Raw genomic sequence first — 14,692 nt, forward strand, 5'->3', positions numbered from 1 at the left:
ATAGCATTTAGGATTTTTAAAATCATTATTTTAAACATTGAATTTAAATTGATATTTAAATTGAATAGTCTACTGAAAGTGTTCAAACATCAGGGTTCTAATAAATATTATGTGACAAGAAGGTCACATTGAGCTAGCAGGACTTAAAATCCTTTCAGGAAACGGCTATAATCTGAGCATTTTAGTGAATCGGTGCGGGAGTTTGGGGTCATTTACTGACTGGATCCAATAGGCTGGGTGTCTTCTCTCACTGAGAATCTAAGTCTTGAAACCAGGGAAGTAAGAAAAAGAACGTGTGGAGCTGAAAACTTGGCAATATTAAAAGGCTGCGTTAGATTATATTTTAGATCCTTCTTGAGTTATTAAATAGTAACTGAGTTTCTACAAGAGCCCAGAGAAAACCAGCTAAACTGTTATCACTTTCAAACAAGTGAAAATGGGCAGTTCATATATTTCCTGGGTGTTCACTTCTGCAAGATTGGGTTGTTGATTTTGATACATTTTGATGCACTGTACCACTGGATCACATTTCTCAGCGCATCATTTTGATATTACACAGCTGAAGTTATTTTTGAAGCATTATATTTATTTATTGACTGGGCAATTTATGCGTGGGAATGGTGTTGCTGTATTTTACACCAGTTCCCTAATTCAGGCTTCTGGTTCAGACCAGGCTTAATCCAATGGCTGTGTCACCTTGGTCATAGTCCTATTACAGAGGTGGTTGTGGGTTTTATTGCATAACGTGTATGATTTCTTAACACCATTTGTGAGATGTATCAAGAGCCTGGCAAATGTTAATTCAGTTCATTTTGCTTTTTTTTTTTTTAAAGAAAAAAATAATAAAGGGTTTTATTGCATAATCATTTACTGTATTTTTCATTAAGTGGGTAATTGTAAAACATGATTGTGAAAATCATGCTATTTCCCCTCAAATTGCTAGAATATAATGTTTTTTTAAACAGAGTCCTTCATTGAGATGATTCTAAGCATCTTCTGTTCAAAATAGTAAAAGATACTACTTACCTTAACTTTGTTGCAAGGATTGGGCCAAGTCCTTTGTGTATATATTTTTCTCCTTTAAAACTCATAACAACCTTTTGAGGCTCATACCTCTATCAAGGTTCCTTAGCTCTGCTCAGATGAAAACCCAGGGTTGCCTGACACTTAACCACGACTGTATAGTGTCCCCTTGCAGAAATACAAGAGTAACTCTTGGTGCTAGAGATAAAGGTTGTATATCTCTTGGGGTTCAATCCGAGTCAGTTTGGATCCTCAGCTATTATCCATGTTTAGTCCTCTCTCGCTTCCCTCTTTTCAGGTGACGGAGGGAAAACAGGATCTGGAAAGAGCTTCCCATTTGGCCCGGAAAATGAAGAAAGAGGCTGCTTCTCTCTCGGAGTGGCTTTCGGTGACTGAAACAGAACTGGTACAGAAATCCAACTCAGAAGGTTTGCTTGGAGACTTGGATACAGAGATTTCCTGGGCTAAAGTGAGTCATAGTTCAGGGGGACCACCAATATCACACCAGCGTGACCTGTGGCATTTTTGTTCGGGGCAATCTGGGTGGATGTTATTTTTCTCCATTTTATATTAAATATAGCCTTTCCCTTTTTCCATTACTTTTTCCACTTCTCTGTCCTAAGAAAAACAATAAGAATATTTTTAAAACAACTATTCCAAGAAGCTACTTTTGTCTTGATTCCAAAAATGTTGAACTCTGATCTGTCATCAAAAGGCCTTCAGAGGCGTTCTGTTTATGTGTCACTTGAAAATATGATAGTTACACTTTCAAAGTTGGTGATAAGTTGGTGATTTCTTTTTGAGCATTCATTCCTCACACAGTGTTGTGCTGAATTTATTTGTTAATTCTTCTACAATAACTTTTGTACCAGTTACTAGTTTTTCTATTGCAAACTGATGTAAAGAGCACAGAGACAGAATTTTCAAAAGAATCAATGAAAGATCCAAGAGTTTTCTTTGGCTCTTTAGTTACGTTGCTATTATAGAGATTAGAGAGTGGATTTTCCAGTTCTCTTTTGAAGTGGACAAAGAAGGAATGGAATACAAAACTGTTTAGTTTTACCAAGGCATTTTATTTTCCCAAATTTATTTTCTAAGAAAGAGGAATGTATTCTAGAGATAAGTCCTGGAAATAATGATCGATACTGTGACAAAAATTTCTATAAAGTCACAAGATCCGTTATGGCAGCCTACACTCATGCTGGCCTGTGGGAAGTGAAGAGGATGTGATTAGAGATCATAGGGGGTGATGCAACTCTTTAATTTGAATGCTCTGTGAAGAGAACAGTTGAATGAAAGTCAAGATATTAGGCACTAGAGAGAGTGTTCTCAGTTTAGAAAATAGCTGATGAAAAGCATAATTATGCCATGGGCTGTGTGAAGTGAAAAAAAATATATGCAGGCAATGAAGAATGTTGGCATTTATAGGTGTATTGTGGGTGAATGGGAAGCAAAGGCACCAAACTTCATTTTTGTTAAGTTTAGCCTTTTCAAGGAAATATTACCTTCTTTGTACAATACATTTTGAAAGCCCTTGCTTTCTTATTAGTAACATAAGTTATATAAGCTAAGTGAATGACATTTTTATAGTGTAAAAAAAAAGAGGGGAGCAAAAATCATCTATAATGAAAGAATACCCTATTATCTTTTCAGCTTTTTACAGGCACATATAGACATGCACAGGCACAGCATGTGTTTGAAAAGAATTCTTTTATATTTAGTGTTTCATGACTTTCTTTAAAAAAAAACAACAAACACCTTATATCTTTAACATTTTTCTTTACCTACATGTTGTATCACATATTGGAGACAGGCCTAATATTTAATTGCATAATTTATTTTTGATTGTTCCATTTCTCTACTCATGTCCATTTGATTTATTATCAGTTTTCACGATTATGAAAAATGCTATGCCCTGTCTGGTGTGATCAATGGTTAGAGCATCGGCCTGTGCACTGAAGGGTCGCAGGTTCGATACCCAGACAAAGGTACATACCTGGATTGCAGGTTCAATTCCCACCACAGTTGGGGCACATGCAGGAGGCAACCAATCAATGTGTGTCTCTCACATGGATGTTTCTTTCTCTTCTCTCTCTCTCTCTCTCTCTCTCTCTCTCTCTCTCTCTCTCTCTCCCCCCCCCTCCCTCCCACCCTCCCTCCCTCCTTGCCACTTTCTCTAAAAAGCAATGGAAAAAAGTATCCTCGGGTGAGGATTAACAAAAAATAAAGACATGCTGTGATGAATATACTTGTAGCTAAATCATAACATGTATTCATATTTTTTTTCTGAGGATAAATTCTTAGACCTAAAAATGTTGAGTCTAGGGATATATCCATTTTAAAGTCTTAGACAAATTATCAAATTGTCCTTCAGAAATTGTACCTACCAGCTCCATGTGAGAATTCCTACTTGCTTGTTTTAACCACAACTTTGACAGTGGTAGGCAGAGATCATATTTTGGTTAGTTAATTAGAACATTTTCCATCAGTTTATAGGCCATTTGTAGTTCTTTTTTAAAAAATTGCCTTTTATTGTAATTCTGACCATTTTTCTTTCACCTGTTAGGTCTTTTGATTTAGAGCACTTTACCTATTAAATTATTAATGTTTTGTATGTTGTCTATTATTGCAAAAATATTTTTTGTTACTGTAGTTCCCTTTCTGTTCTGTATATATTTTAAAAATACTGTTATCATATATTTTTAAATAATAAAATCATCTTTTTCTTCATTATTTATGCCATAGTGCTTAGAAAGTTCAACTCTGCTCCAAGGTTATGTAATTATTTACTTACATTTTCTTCTAGCTCTTTTATAGTTTCATCTTTTTATCTTTAATGCTTTAATCCTTCTGGAATTTATTTTGGTGTATATGATGAGGTAAGGCTCTAACCTTTTTCCAAGTAGTTAACCAGTTATGTCAGCACTATCTACTAGTAATTATCCCTTCCCCACTGATTTGACATGCTAACTTCATCTATTACTTTTGGCTGTTGATTTTATTTGTTTACTGATTTACTGAAATTTTTTTTAGCTGTTTAACTATATGGCTTTATAATATGTTTGAATATACACTTAATAGATTCCCTGTTTTTAATGTTCCTTTTTTTGTATACATTCATATAAACTTTAGAAGTGTTAGTCTCAAATTCTTAAAATATATATTTTGTTAGAAATTTTTATTTGAATTGCCTTAAATTTATAGATTTGTTTCGAGAGGATTTGACATCATTGTTATATTGTCACATGGCATGTCTCATTTCCCACCAAATTTTTAAAATCCCTTTATAATGCTTTGGTTATTTTCTTCATAGACACACACACACACACACACACACACACGTTAATTTATACTTATTTATTTTACATACTTTAAAAAGCATGCCTTTTCTCTTTTTTATTAATTGCTTATAGCTTGTACATATAACATTTTTGCATATTTAATTTTTATTCATTCATCTTTGTACAGATATAAATTCAATTAATTTTTCAGATTAAGATTGTAAAAATAAGCTTGTTTTTTCTGTAACTACTCACTCTTAAAATTTCATTTAGTCTTATTTCGGATTTGAAATAATGACGATGGCATATACAAGTCATGAATTCACAGCACATTTTCTTCACTAGAGTAAATCGAATGAAACATCAATATGTAACATAAACATCCATTTTTTCAAAGTTGTGTTTTCAGATTTAAGAAACATGCATATTTACAACATTTAAATATATTTGCACTTAAAAATTAAAGTTATTTTCAATGCAAAATTTAAATAGCATTTTTATTCCTGAACTTAGTGTTTTCATTCCATGGCTTCAATGTCATTATCTTAGATGTGGTCATTTTCTTTACAATAAAATCTGTCACCATAGATAGCATGTGTACTGTTTCAACTTAATTACTCATAGTTAATTCTTTCTTCTAGTTCTTAAAGACTACACTAGTCAGTCAGTACATGCTCACTGAAGGAATGTAGAAAGTCTTAACTTCAGGAAGCATGGCTGTGGGTATTCTATTCCCCCCCCCCCCCCCCCTTGCTGGAGAAGGACACTTGAGAGAACCATTTCAGTTCCTTTAAAAATACCAGTAATTGACATGGCCAAGTAATTGTTCAAACCTTGACTCACTGCTAACTATAGCTGGTAAAGCAGAACTACCCCAGAACTCAGAATTCTAAAACTCATCATGAATGTATCTCCTTGGTTCCTACAGGAGACAATGGAGTACTGTAGTTACTTGCAAGGACTGCATCCTATAAATAAATGGCCTAAAATATAATTTCTTGTAAAAGCATTACAAAAGTATTTCATCTTAAGTAAACCATAAGAACTAGAACATCTAAGTTTTGGTCTTACAATTGTCATAATACTCTGGATAGTATAATGACAAAGTATAATGTACAAAGATGAATGAATTTTTATTCATTCATCTTTGTACACATATAAATTCAATTAATTTTTCAGATTAAGATTGTAAAAGATAATCTTACAAAAATTTGAAATTTTTATGCTTCCCAAAATGTGATTTAATGATGTGAGATTAAATATAGACTCGTGCTCCTTTAAAGAATTTGTTTTAATGTTGGTTTAAAAAGATGCCAACAGCAGTAGGTTAGATATGCACATGTCACTTTATGATTGAAAGAACATTGTAGTTTTAATTTTGGAATCCAATATTCTCTCTATAACTCTCGACTATACACCTTACCTATTGAATTTTATGAACGTGAGAATTAAGTCATTATACTATCCATAGTATTATGACAACTGTAAGACCAAAACTTAGATGCTCTAGTTCTTATGGTTTACTTAAGCTGAAATACTTTTGTAATGCTTTTACAAGAAATTACATGTTAGGCCATAGGATGCAGTCCTTGCAAGTAACTTTAGTACTCCATTGTCTCCTGTAGGAACCAACGAGATGCATTCATGATGAGTTTTAGAATTCTGAGTTCTGGGGTAGTTCTGCTTTACCAGCTATAGTTACAGAAAGTGAAATTGATTGTTTATACCCGGAGTTATGATGAAGATAAATTAGTATTTGTGTATGATACATGGAATTTATACTTAAAATAAATAAATAACCTTTTTTTTCATACCTGAATTTAATACATTTCCTGTTATGTGCATAAGTAAATGTTTCAATTTTTATTAGCACCTTAAGAACTCTCACATGTTAGTAAGTTATAAAGTTTTGTAAACCTTTGGCAGTTGTAAACTTTCTAGGGAGTATGTGAAAGAAAAGTTTTCTGTTTTTTTTAAAGGAAGGCTGTATGAACTTTTATCATGTTCTGAAAGATCAAATGGGTTTTGGTATTTTTATTTTCTAGAATGTTCTGAAGGATCTGGAAAAGAGAAAAGCTGATTTAAATACCATCACAGAGAGTAGTGCTGCCCTTCAGAACTTGGTCGAGGGCAGCGAGCCTGTTTTAGAAGAGCGGCTCTGTGTCCTCAACGCTGGCTGGAGCAGAGTGCGCACCTGGACTGAGGATTGGTGCAATACCTTAATGGTATGTTTTGGGAAAAGTTAATGATGAAATCTTCTCTCCTTTAATTGTTTAAAAATGACTACAACTTTGATTAGAATTCCAAATTCTATTTTCTCTGTGTCACAATAATGTTTTGCTTGTGAATTAATTTCATTAGATTACATTTTATTTTTTTCTTTAAAAAGACAATAGCTAGAAAGAGTTTGAAATGTTTCTATTAGGTAATAACCATTTGTTATATACATGGAAGTATATACTTTAATATCTTAGTAAATGTACTTATTTGTTACATTTTAATGATTTATTATTATATTTAATTATCGTAAGCTATATATTATTAATAATCCTATATAGTAAAAGGGTAATATGCAAATTGACTGAACGGTGGAACAACCGGTCACTATGATGCGCAATGACCACAAGGGGAGCGCCACTCAGCCATAAGCCAGGCCGATGGTGGTGGTGGGATCCCCCGAGGGCTCCTGGACTGCTAAAGGGCATAGGCCGGGCTGAGGCGTTTCCCCAACCCCCCACCCCCATTCACAAATGTCTCGCATTGGGCCTCTAATTTCTAATAATAGTGTACTAGTTAAGAGCACAGGCTCTGGCATCTGATGGCCTAAGTAAAAACTTTGACTAGTTGGGTGACATTGGTCAAGGTACTTAAATGCTCTCTAAGTCTTAGTTTTCTCATATGTAAAATGGGCATTATTATTATTTCTACCTCATACACCTCATACAGTTTTTATGATGATTTTATGACATAAAACATGTAGTGCTCTTATCTAACTATGCCTAAAATAACCAATTTTAGATTTTAGTATGATGATTATGATAATTGTTTAGTGTTATATGTTGTTCGTCTTTGGTTATACCACTACACTATTAATTACTTCATGGATATAGTTACCATCTAATGTTCCTCTTCTATTACCAATAAATATTATTAGTAGAAATTAGTATTTTGTTCTGACATATCATATATAGGACTATTCCAAAATTCAGAGAATTACTAGGTAATGGATAGAGACAAAATAAATTATTTTGTGTTTGAGCATTTATTTAAATCAGTTAGAATGTGTAGAGCATTGAAGGTCATGAGCTTACATTGTGATCTGTGAGATTCAAGTCCAGAGTTTACCCATAATTTATTATCCGCTTTAATTTTCCTATGTAAAAATGGGAATAAAAGAACATACTAAAAAAGTATCAAATGTGAAATTCTTGGGTAATAGAATGTGTTCACTAAATTATATATATCTTTATCCACATTCTCATAACCCTTCTGTATTTTTCAGTCTGTACCTTCCAATTCTCTTTTCAAGTAGTGTCTTCCTAGTCCTGTTAGAATATTGATTTACCTGCTTTATTGGGGCAAATAAGTCTGGTGCTTATCAATTCTTCTTACTTAAAATGCAGAACACTGCCAAAACATTTCTCATGTCATTACTAGTTCTCATTTTATTTTTCAACTGTTTTTCTATGTTATAGATTAATAATTTGTTTCCTTGTCATCTAAACACTTTTTATAAATTTATTAGTTTCATTTATCCTATAAACAGTTTCTAAAAGTTAATTTTATCTATGTCTCCACCCCCCTTTTTTAAAAAAATTTTATTTTCTTGTTTAAAGTATTACAAATATGATAATCAAATTTAAACAAATATGATCAAGGAGGCAAATGAGAGTAGTACTTATGTCTCCTTTCTTCCCCCCATTGACCTTCCCCCAGCCTCTCCGCCCCATCCCCCACGGCACATGCCCTTACCCCACCCCTACAGTGTCTTGTGTCCATTGATTATGCTTATATGCATGCATATAAGTCCTTCGATTAATCTCTTACCCCGGCAACACACCCCAGCCTCCCTGCTGTAATTTGACAGTCTGTTCGATGCTTCTCTGCCTCTGTATCTATCTTTTTGTTCATTAGGTTATAATGTTCTTTATTATCTCTAAATTAGTGAGTTCATGTGGTATTTTCCACCCCTTTTTGATCAAGTTCTAAATTCTCACTTTAGTGCCAGCAATTTTGCCAGTTTATTCAGCTTAATCAGTTTGATTTTGTGTTTGGATTTATTTGCTCGATCACATTTTATATCCTGCTTCAGGAAATAGTACTGAGTGAGGTCTGTGCCAGATGTGATATTAAGTGCTGGTGACACCGCAGTGAAAAGACACAGGACCTGCCCTCTAAGATGTTCGTCTATTGAACAGCAGACGCTTATTCATCCCATATTTTAATCATTCTTTTATGTTGTTACTTTCTTAAATGAGTTTTAAACAGATATGATCAAGGAGGCAAATGAGATTATTTGCAATGTAAGAATGAAGAATAAGGGAGGCAAATAAAATGAGATTGAAAAGGAAACTTTCAGTAAGGTGGAAACCCTTTAAATTCAGCATATAACGAGCTCTTTGAAGGCTTTTTAAAGCTCTTTGAAGATTATCATGCTAAATATTTCATATGGTTGTATCAACACTTTATTAATTCCCTTCCAGAGCCATCAGAACCAGCTGGAGCTATTTGACGGAAATGTTGCTCATATAAGTACCTGGCTTTATCAAGCTGAAGCCCTATTGGATGAGATTGAAAAAAAACCAGCAAGTAAACAGGAAGAAATTGTGAAGGTAGCAAAAGAGGAGCAGTCATTCTTCTGGGGGTGGGAGGTTTTGCTGTAGTCTTTCTCTTGTGGAATGTGCCAAGTTGCCTGTGCACACATTCTCCCATTCATCAATGTGTATTTTTGGTGGGAGGACCTGAAGTCTTGAATGAGTCTTAATATATGAACAGCTCTTACGCAAGTTGATTCTATTAAAATCTCTTCTTAGGAATCCCAGACATTTATTTAAACTGCCTTTAATACTGAGTTAATGTCGCACCCATGTTTGGTTTTGATTTTCCCTACGTGATAATGTGTGTTTTCTTACAATTAGCGTTTACTATCTGAGCTGGATGATGTCAGACTGCAAGTTGAGGATGTTCGCGATCAAGCCGTTGTTTTGATGAATGCTCGTGGAGGCTCCTGCAGGGAACTTGTAGAACCCAAATTAGCTGAACTGAATAGAGACTTTGAAAAGGTGTCCCAACACATCGAAAGTGCCAACGTGAGTAATGATATTTTTATATAAGGCTATTTTTCATATAATTATGCATCTAAATTATAGATAACTATGTGGTACAAGTAAATAATTTTAAAAGTAAATTTTTAAAAGTAAATTTGTCTTTGAATGGAGCATTTATCCTTGAGAAATATGGCCTTCGCTGAAGTTTGGCTGTCCCACTCCAAGGGCACGTCTACTGGCAAAAGGTGACAGGAGGCTTTCTGTGGGACATACCTGTACTAGGTAGTGGCCTTTCTCTCGGTCTGTGGCCATGGCAGGGATGGCTTTTGGATCATGGCACTGTTTCCTACTGTGCTCACATGTGGTCTCAGAATCCTCCAAACAGCATTCGAGGCAGCCACAGCCATTTGCGCACTACTTCACATCCCTTGCTATGAGGTTGGAGAAAATGGGTAATTCAGAGAAGCTCAAATTGCTAAAATCATTGCTGTAAATGAGTGAAATTAAAGTCAATTCAAATAAATGCTGATTCCTTTTCTGACATTCCATCCCTCTGATTAATGACAGAAAGTCAAGTGAAGAATATCTTTTTAAAGAATAATTTCCCTTCCACAGCTGCTAATTGGCCAGGAACCAGTATCATACCAGTCTCTGGTCACCACTGAAGCACTTGAAGCTGATGTGCCTTTCTCTGACTTGGAAAAATTAGAAAGTGACATAGAATATATGTTAAAAGTTGTGGAAAAGCCCTTGGAATCCAGTAATGAAGATGAAAAGGTTGGTTCAGAATTTTTCAAACTATGATGTTCTTCTTTTTATTCTCTGCTAATTATAGTTTTACACCAATATTGTTTACCCAAATATCTGCCAAACATGATAGAACAGTCCAAAAATGATTTTCTGATGTGTCAATATAATTGATTTATGCAATGCTTAAAAAAATAGACATCACACTTTCTGACTAAAAATAATGTTATCTTAATGCTAAACTAGCTAGCATTCTTTGTTTTAACATCAAATATGAAATATTTTAAGAAAAACATGACATTTTGTTGTATATAATTTAAAAGAACATATCTTGAGTTATATTTTGTAGGTTAGTTTTCCTCTTTGGGAACTGATGGTAAGTGACCCTCTATGCATTTTTTTTTGAGTAAATTTTTTCTTTCTAAACATTCAGATGGATGAGGAAAGAGCCCAAATTGAGGACGTTCTTCAAAGAGGAGAACAAATGTTACATCAACCTATGGAGGATAATAAAAAAGAAAAGATCCGTTTGCAGTTATTACTTTTGCGCACAAGATACAACAAAACGAAGGTATTGTCATGGGGAGTGTTTGTTCCACTGAAATAACTCAGCCCTTGTCATTCAGATGTTTGATGTTGCATTCATGGAGACCTCAAAACACACCATTTGGGATACTGTCTCCTTCTCCTTTCTAGTGTGCATTGCTAAACATGTTTATACTTTTAGGTGGGGCAAGAGTCAAAGAAAATAGGAACATAAAACCTTATTATTGGGCATCTCTGTTGGATTTCTGATAATGTACTAAATCTTAAAAGGAACCTTTTTCTTTTAGAGTAGATTCCTCCTTTGGATTCATAGTTCATATGGAGAGGCCTGACCATGTCAAAAAAATTTCTAGTTTACAAATAACCAAATTTGTGAAGTTGATAAGCTATGCTTTATATTCTAGAAAAGCTTCACTACCAGCTCCCTTTCCAATGGCCACATACCCAGCCACATTGTAAATGTGCTGGTGTTCCCCAGAGGTCTGTTCTTGTTACAAGTAAATGCAGAACTCTAGGTTAAACATCTTGTTATTGACTCCATGATTTTAGCCTTGAGTTTCGGTTTCATTTAGGAATTGTAACCATTTTCAGGGTCACTAACTCAGTGAACATGTATTTGTGATCATTTTACTATAATTTTCAATTTACAGAGGATGAAGTTTAAATAGGGGTACAGTGAAACTACGAAACTATCTTAATTCATGAGTAGATGAACTGTGGCTATTTGCAAGTAGTAGCCAGCATTTATTAAATTGTACCCATCTACACGTAAAATACTTCAACTCCTTAAAGACTAGTGAGTGGACCATCCCCTTTGTTATTTTGAAAGTTCTGATTAGAGGACACAGAAAATAGAATTATTAGGGCAGATAAGTAGTCCACTCAGTTTAGCTTAGTTTTGTCTGAGGACCTATTATTGTCTTATGTAGGCTATTCATGTTCTGTAATATTGTTCTCCAAGGTTAAGATTATATATTGAATTACCTGTATGTTATTTTACATTGAATTTCTTGTTATGTTATAAATACATATTTAACTTAGTTACATTTTTAACAGTAAGGCCCTGAGGTCTTTAATATAATTGTGAGATTTTAAAAATGGCTGAAATAATAATGGTATTAAAATGTTTTATTTCATATGGAAGTTTATGATTTGCAGCATATTCTCCTGTCCTCAGTAACTCTGGAAAGAACCTGTTATGCTTTCCTGTTTGCTAATTGAGTTTAGGTGGCATTGGTCTTAAAGTGAAACATTTCTGTTTAAGAGTAGGCTGCAAACAAAAATTAGAATAGAGATTGTTAAGGGTTTATATAGCAAAGCAGGGCAAAAATATAAAAAATCAAAACATAGTTTTAAAAAATTTGGTTCTGAGTATTGTACTTCTCCGCAAAATAGTCTTGTGCTTTTTTCAATTCATTGTGGGGATATTTTAAGAGATGTACATTATTATTTTTAATGATTTTACAGGAAATTCCTATTCAACAGAGGAGAACAAGCCAACTAGCTTCCGAAATTAAATCATCACTTCTCCCTCCAGATTATTTGGTTGAAATTAACAAGGTTTTACTTTCTATGGATGATGCTGAGTTATCACTTAATACTCCAGAGCTAAGCACTGCTGTGTATGAAGACTTCTCTTTTCAGGAAGATGCTCTGAAGGTAAATCTCCAGGCAGGGCATTGGAATAGCTGCAGTTAATGTAGAAATAATGCAAGGAATTTGTCATTGTGCCTACCTAGATGATCTGTAGCTTTTAAAACTTAGGCCAAGGAATTAATAATGTGTATGAATAATAAACCTTTCTATATTCACCAGGGAAATATTCTAAAAATTTATTTTTTAAAAGTAGATATGGATTGTTAGTATGCAGTTACTTCTTTCCATCATCAGAGATGTTTTTAAATCAAACACCTGCACAAAACATATTGCTTTCTTATAAACTGGACTGCCAGTTATATATGAAATGTCAGCATTAATCTTGCCACCTATAATGATTTAACTTTGACCAATGGTTGGGGTATGGGATGGCATGTTGATTGTAAGTTAATTAGGGATCTAGAAGTTTTCAGTTAACTCACAAAACTATTAAATATCATTAAGGCTTGTTCATATAATCTGATTATACTTATACTAGAGGCCCAGTGCACGAAATTGTGCACTTAGCTGGATTACCTCAGCCCAGCCTGCTCCCTCTTGCAGTTTAGGAGCCCTTGGACATCCTTAGTGCTGCTGCAAAGGTGGGAGAGGCTCCTGCCACCGCTGCTGCACTTGCCAGTCTTGAACCCAGCTCAGGGCTTCTGGCTGAGTAGCGTTCCCCTTTGGGAGCGCACTGACCACCAGGGGGCAGCTCCTGCATTGAGCATCTGCCCCCTGGTGGTCAGTGTGCATTATAGTGACCGGTCATTCCACTGTTTGGTCTATTTGCATATTAGCCTTTTATTATATAGGCTATAAGGTCACAATAATATTGCTGATAGATTTGATGACTTTGATTGACAGCTCATTTCTGTCATTTAAACTAGCATTATTATATATATGAAAATATAAATGATTTTAACTTCAAACTCTTCATTACCTTTATAGAATATTATTGGATTTTTTCAATAACTGGACAAATGCCACATGGAACATCTGTTAGGATTTTTTTTCTCACCATTGGGATATCATGTAGTGTTCCTAACACTTTGGTCAATACCGGGTATTTTTTTTTTTTAAGTTTCCAGTTTTAATTAGCAGAAATTATTATATCTCATTGTCTATTAAATAAGTATTATACCATATACATTTTCATCTGTGATTTCATTCTTTTTATCTCTTTGCTGGATTTTGTGACTGTTTTGGCAATATATTTGTAGAATATCAAAGACCAACTGGACAAACTTGGAGAGCAGATCGCAGTCATTCACGAGGAACAACCAGATGTTATCCTCGAAGCTTCTGTACCTGAAGTCATTCAGATCCGGGATACACTGACTCAATTGGATGCAAAATGGGACAGAATTAATAGAATGTACAATGATCGTAAAGGGTATGTATAAATTAAGTTAAAATTTAATTTTAAAAAACCCTATAAGCTCATGAGCCATGACAAAGGTCACATTACATTAAGATTAACGAGAGTATGTTTCACATCCCTGGAAGAGGCCCTGTTTAATAAATTGTGATGAGTGTAGTTCCTTAAAGAAAGAGGAAAGATATTACATACAGGCGATCATTTGCAACATAATATCTTAATAATTAAAGGAAGCACCTTTAATTTTTAATATCTAAATAGTGTCCATTTTCTTTAAAATAATTTAAGAGTTTTCATTAATGTTCACTTTCCCAACATATTGATGATTAATGTGAGTGAGAGACAGGTACAGATAATTGGAATCCATATATAACCACAAACTCTTTAAAAATAACTTGTTAAATAAAATGATTCTAGATTTTGACCAGGCCTATTAATAGGTGGAAATAAAAAAAATGAGAAGATTTTTGGCAGTAACTGTGTATGTAGTAGAAAGGCAGATAGGCAAGTAAGATGTGAAATAGCCTAATATAAAGTACCATGTAAGAGAAAGTTAACACAGAAAAATACATTGGAAAACTTTAGAGACATATACACAAAAATTAAGCATCATGGTCTTCATCTTTTTTGTTTTGTTTTGTTTTAGCCTACATATTCTATGTAATTATATAATCCTTGCAAAGATAACTTTCAGTGGCCTTTTGGTATATTTCTTTGTATGGATTTTTAAATTCAGCTGTATACATTTAGAGAATATTGTTTTAAGTATACCTTTATGCATACTTCAATTTAATTACACTTGTTTATTAGATAAA

General features: G+C 34.0%; 1 protein-coding gene across 7 annotated transcripts in view; it reads left to right on the plus strand.

Moving 5' to 3' along the window:
* Positions 1-14,692, plus strand: part of UTRN (utrophin) — a 446,319-nt gene that overhangs the window by 179,531 nt on the left and 252,096 nt on the right. For all 7 annotated transcript variants that reach the window (XM_059700586.1, XM_059700589.1, XM_059700588.1 and 4 more), the window contains 8 exons: positions 1,322-1,492; positions 6,350-6,529; positions 9,008-9,136; positions 9,443-9,613; positions 10,187-10,348; positions 10,752-10,889; positions 12,332-12,523; positions 13,720-13,892. In XM_059700586.1, the coding sequence (XP_059556569.1) occupies positions 1,322-1,492; positions 6,350-6,529; positions 9,008-9,136; positions 9,443-9,613; positions 10,187-10,348; positions 10,752-10,889; positions 12,332-12,523; positions 13,720-13,892 (1,316 nt within the window). The remainder of the gene's footprint in view (positions 1-1,321; positions 1,493-6,349; positions 6,530-9,007; positions 9,137-9,442; positions 9,614-10,186; positions 10,349-10,751; positions 10,890-12,331; positions 12,524-13,719; positions 13,893-14,692) is intronic.

The sequence above is a fragment of the Myotis daubentonii genome, chromosome 6, assembly GCF_963259705.1.
Source record: "Myotis daubentonii chromosome 6, mMyoDau2.1, whole genome shotgun sequence".
NCBI classification, from domain to species: Eukaryota; Metazoa; Chordata; class Mammalia; order Chiroptera; family Vespertilionidae; genus Myotis; species Myotis daubentonii.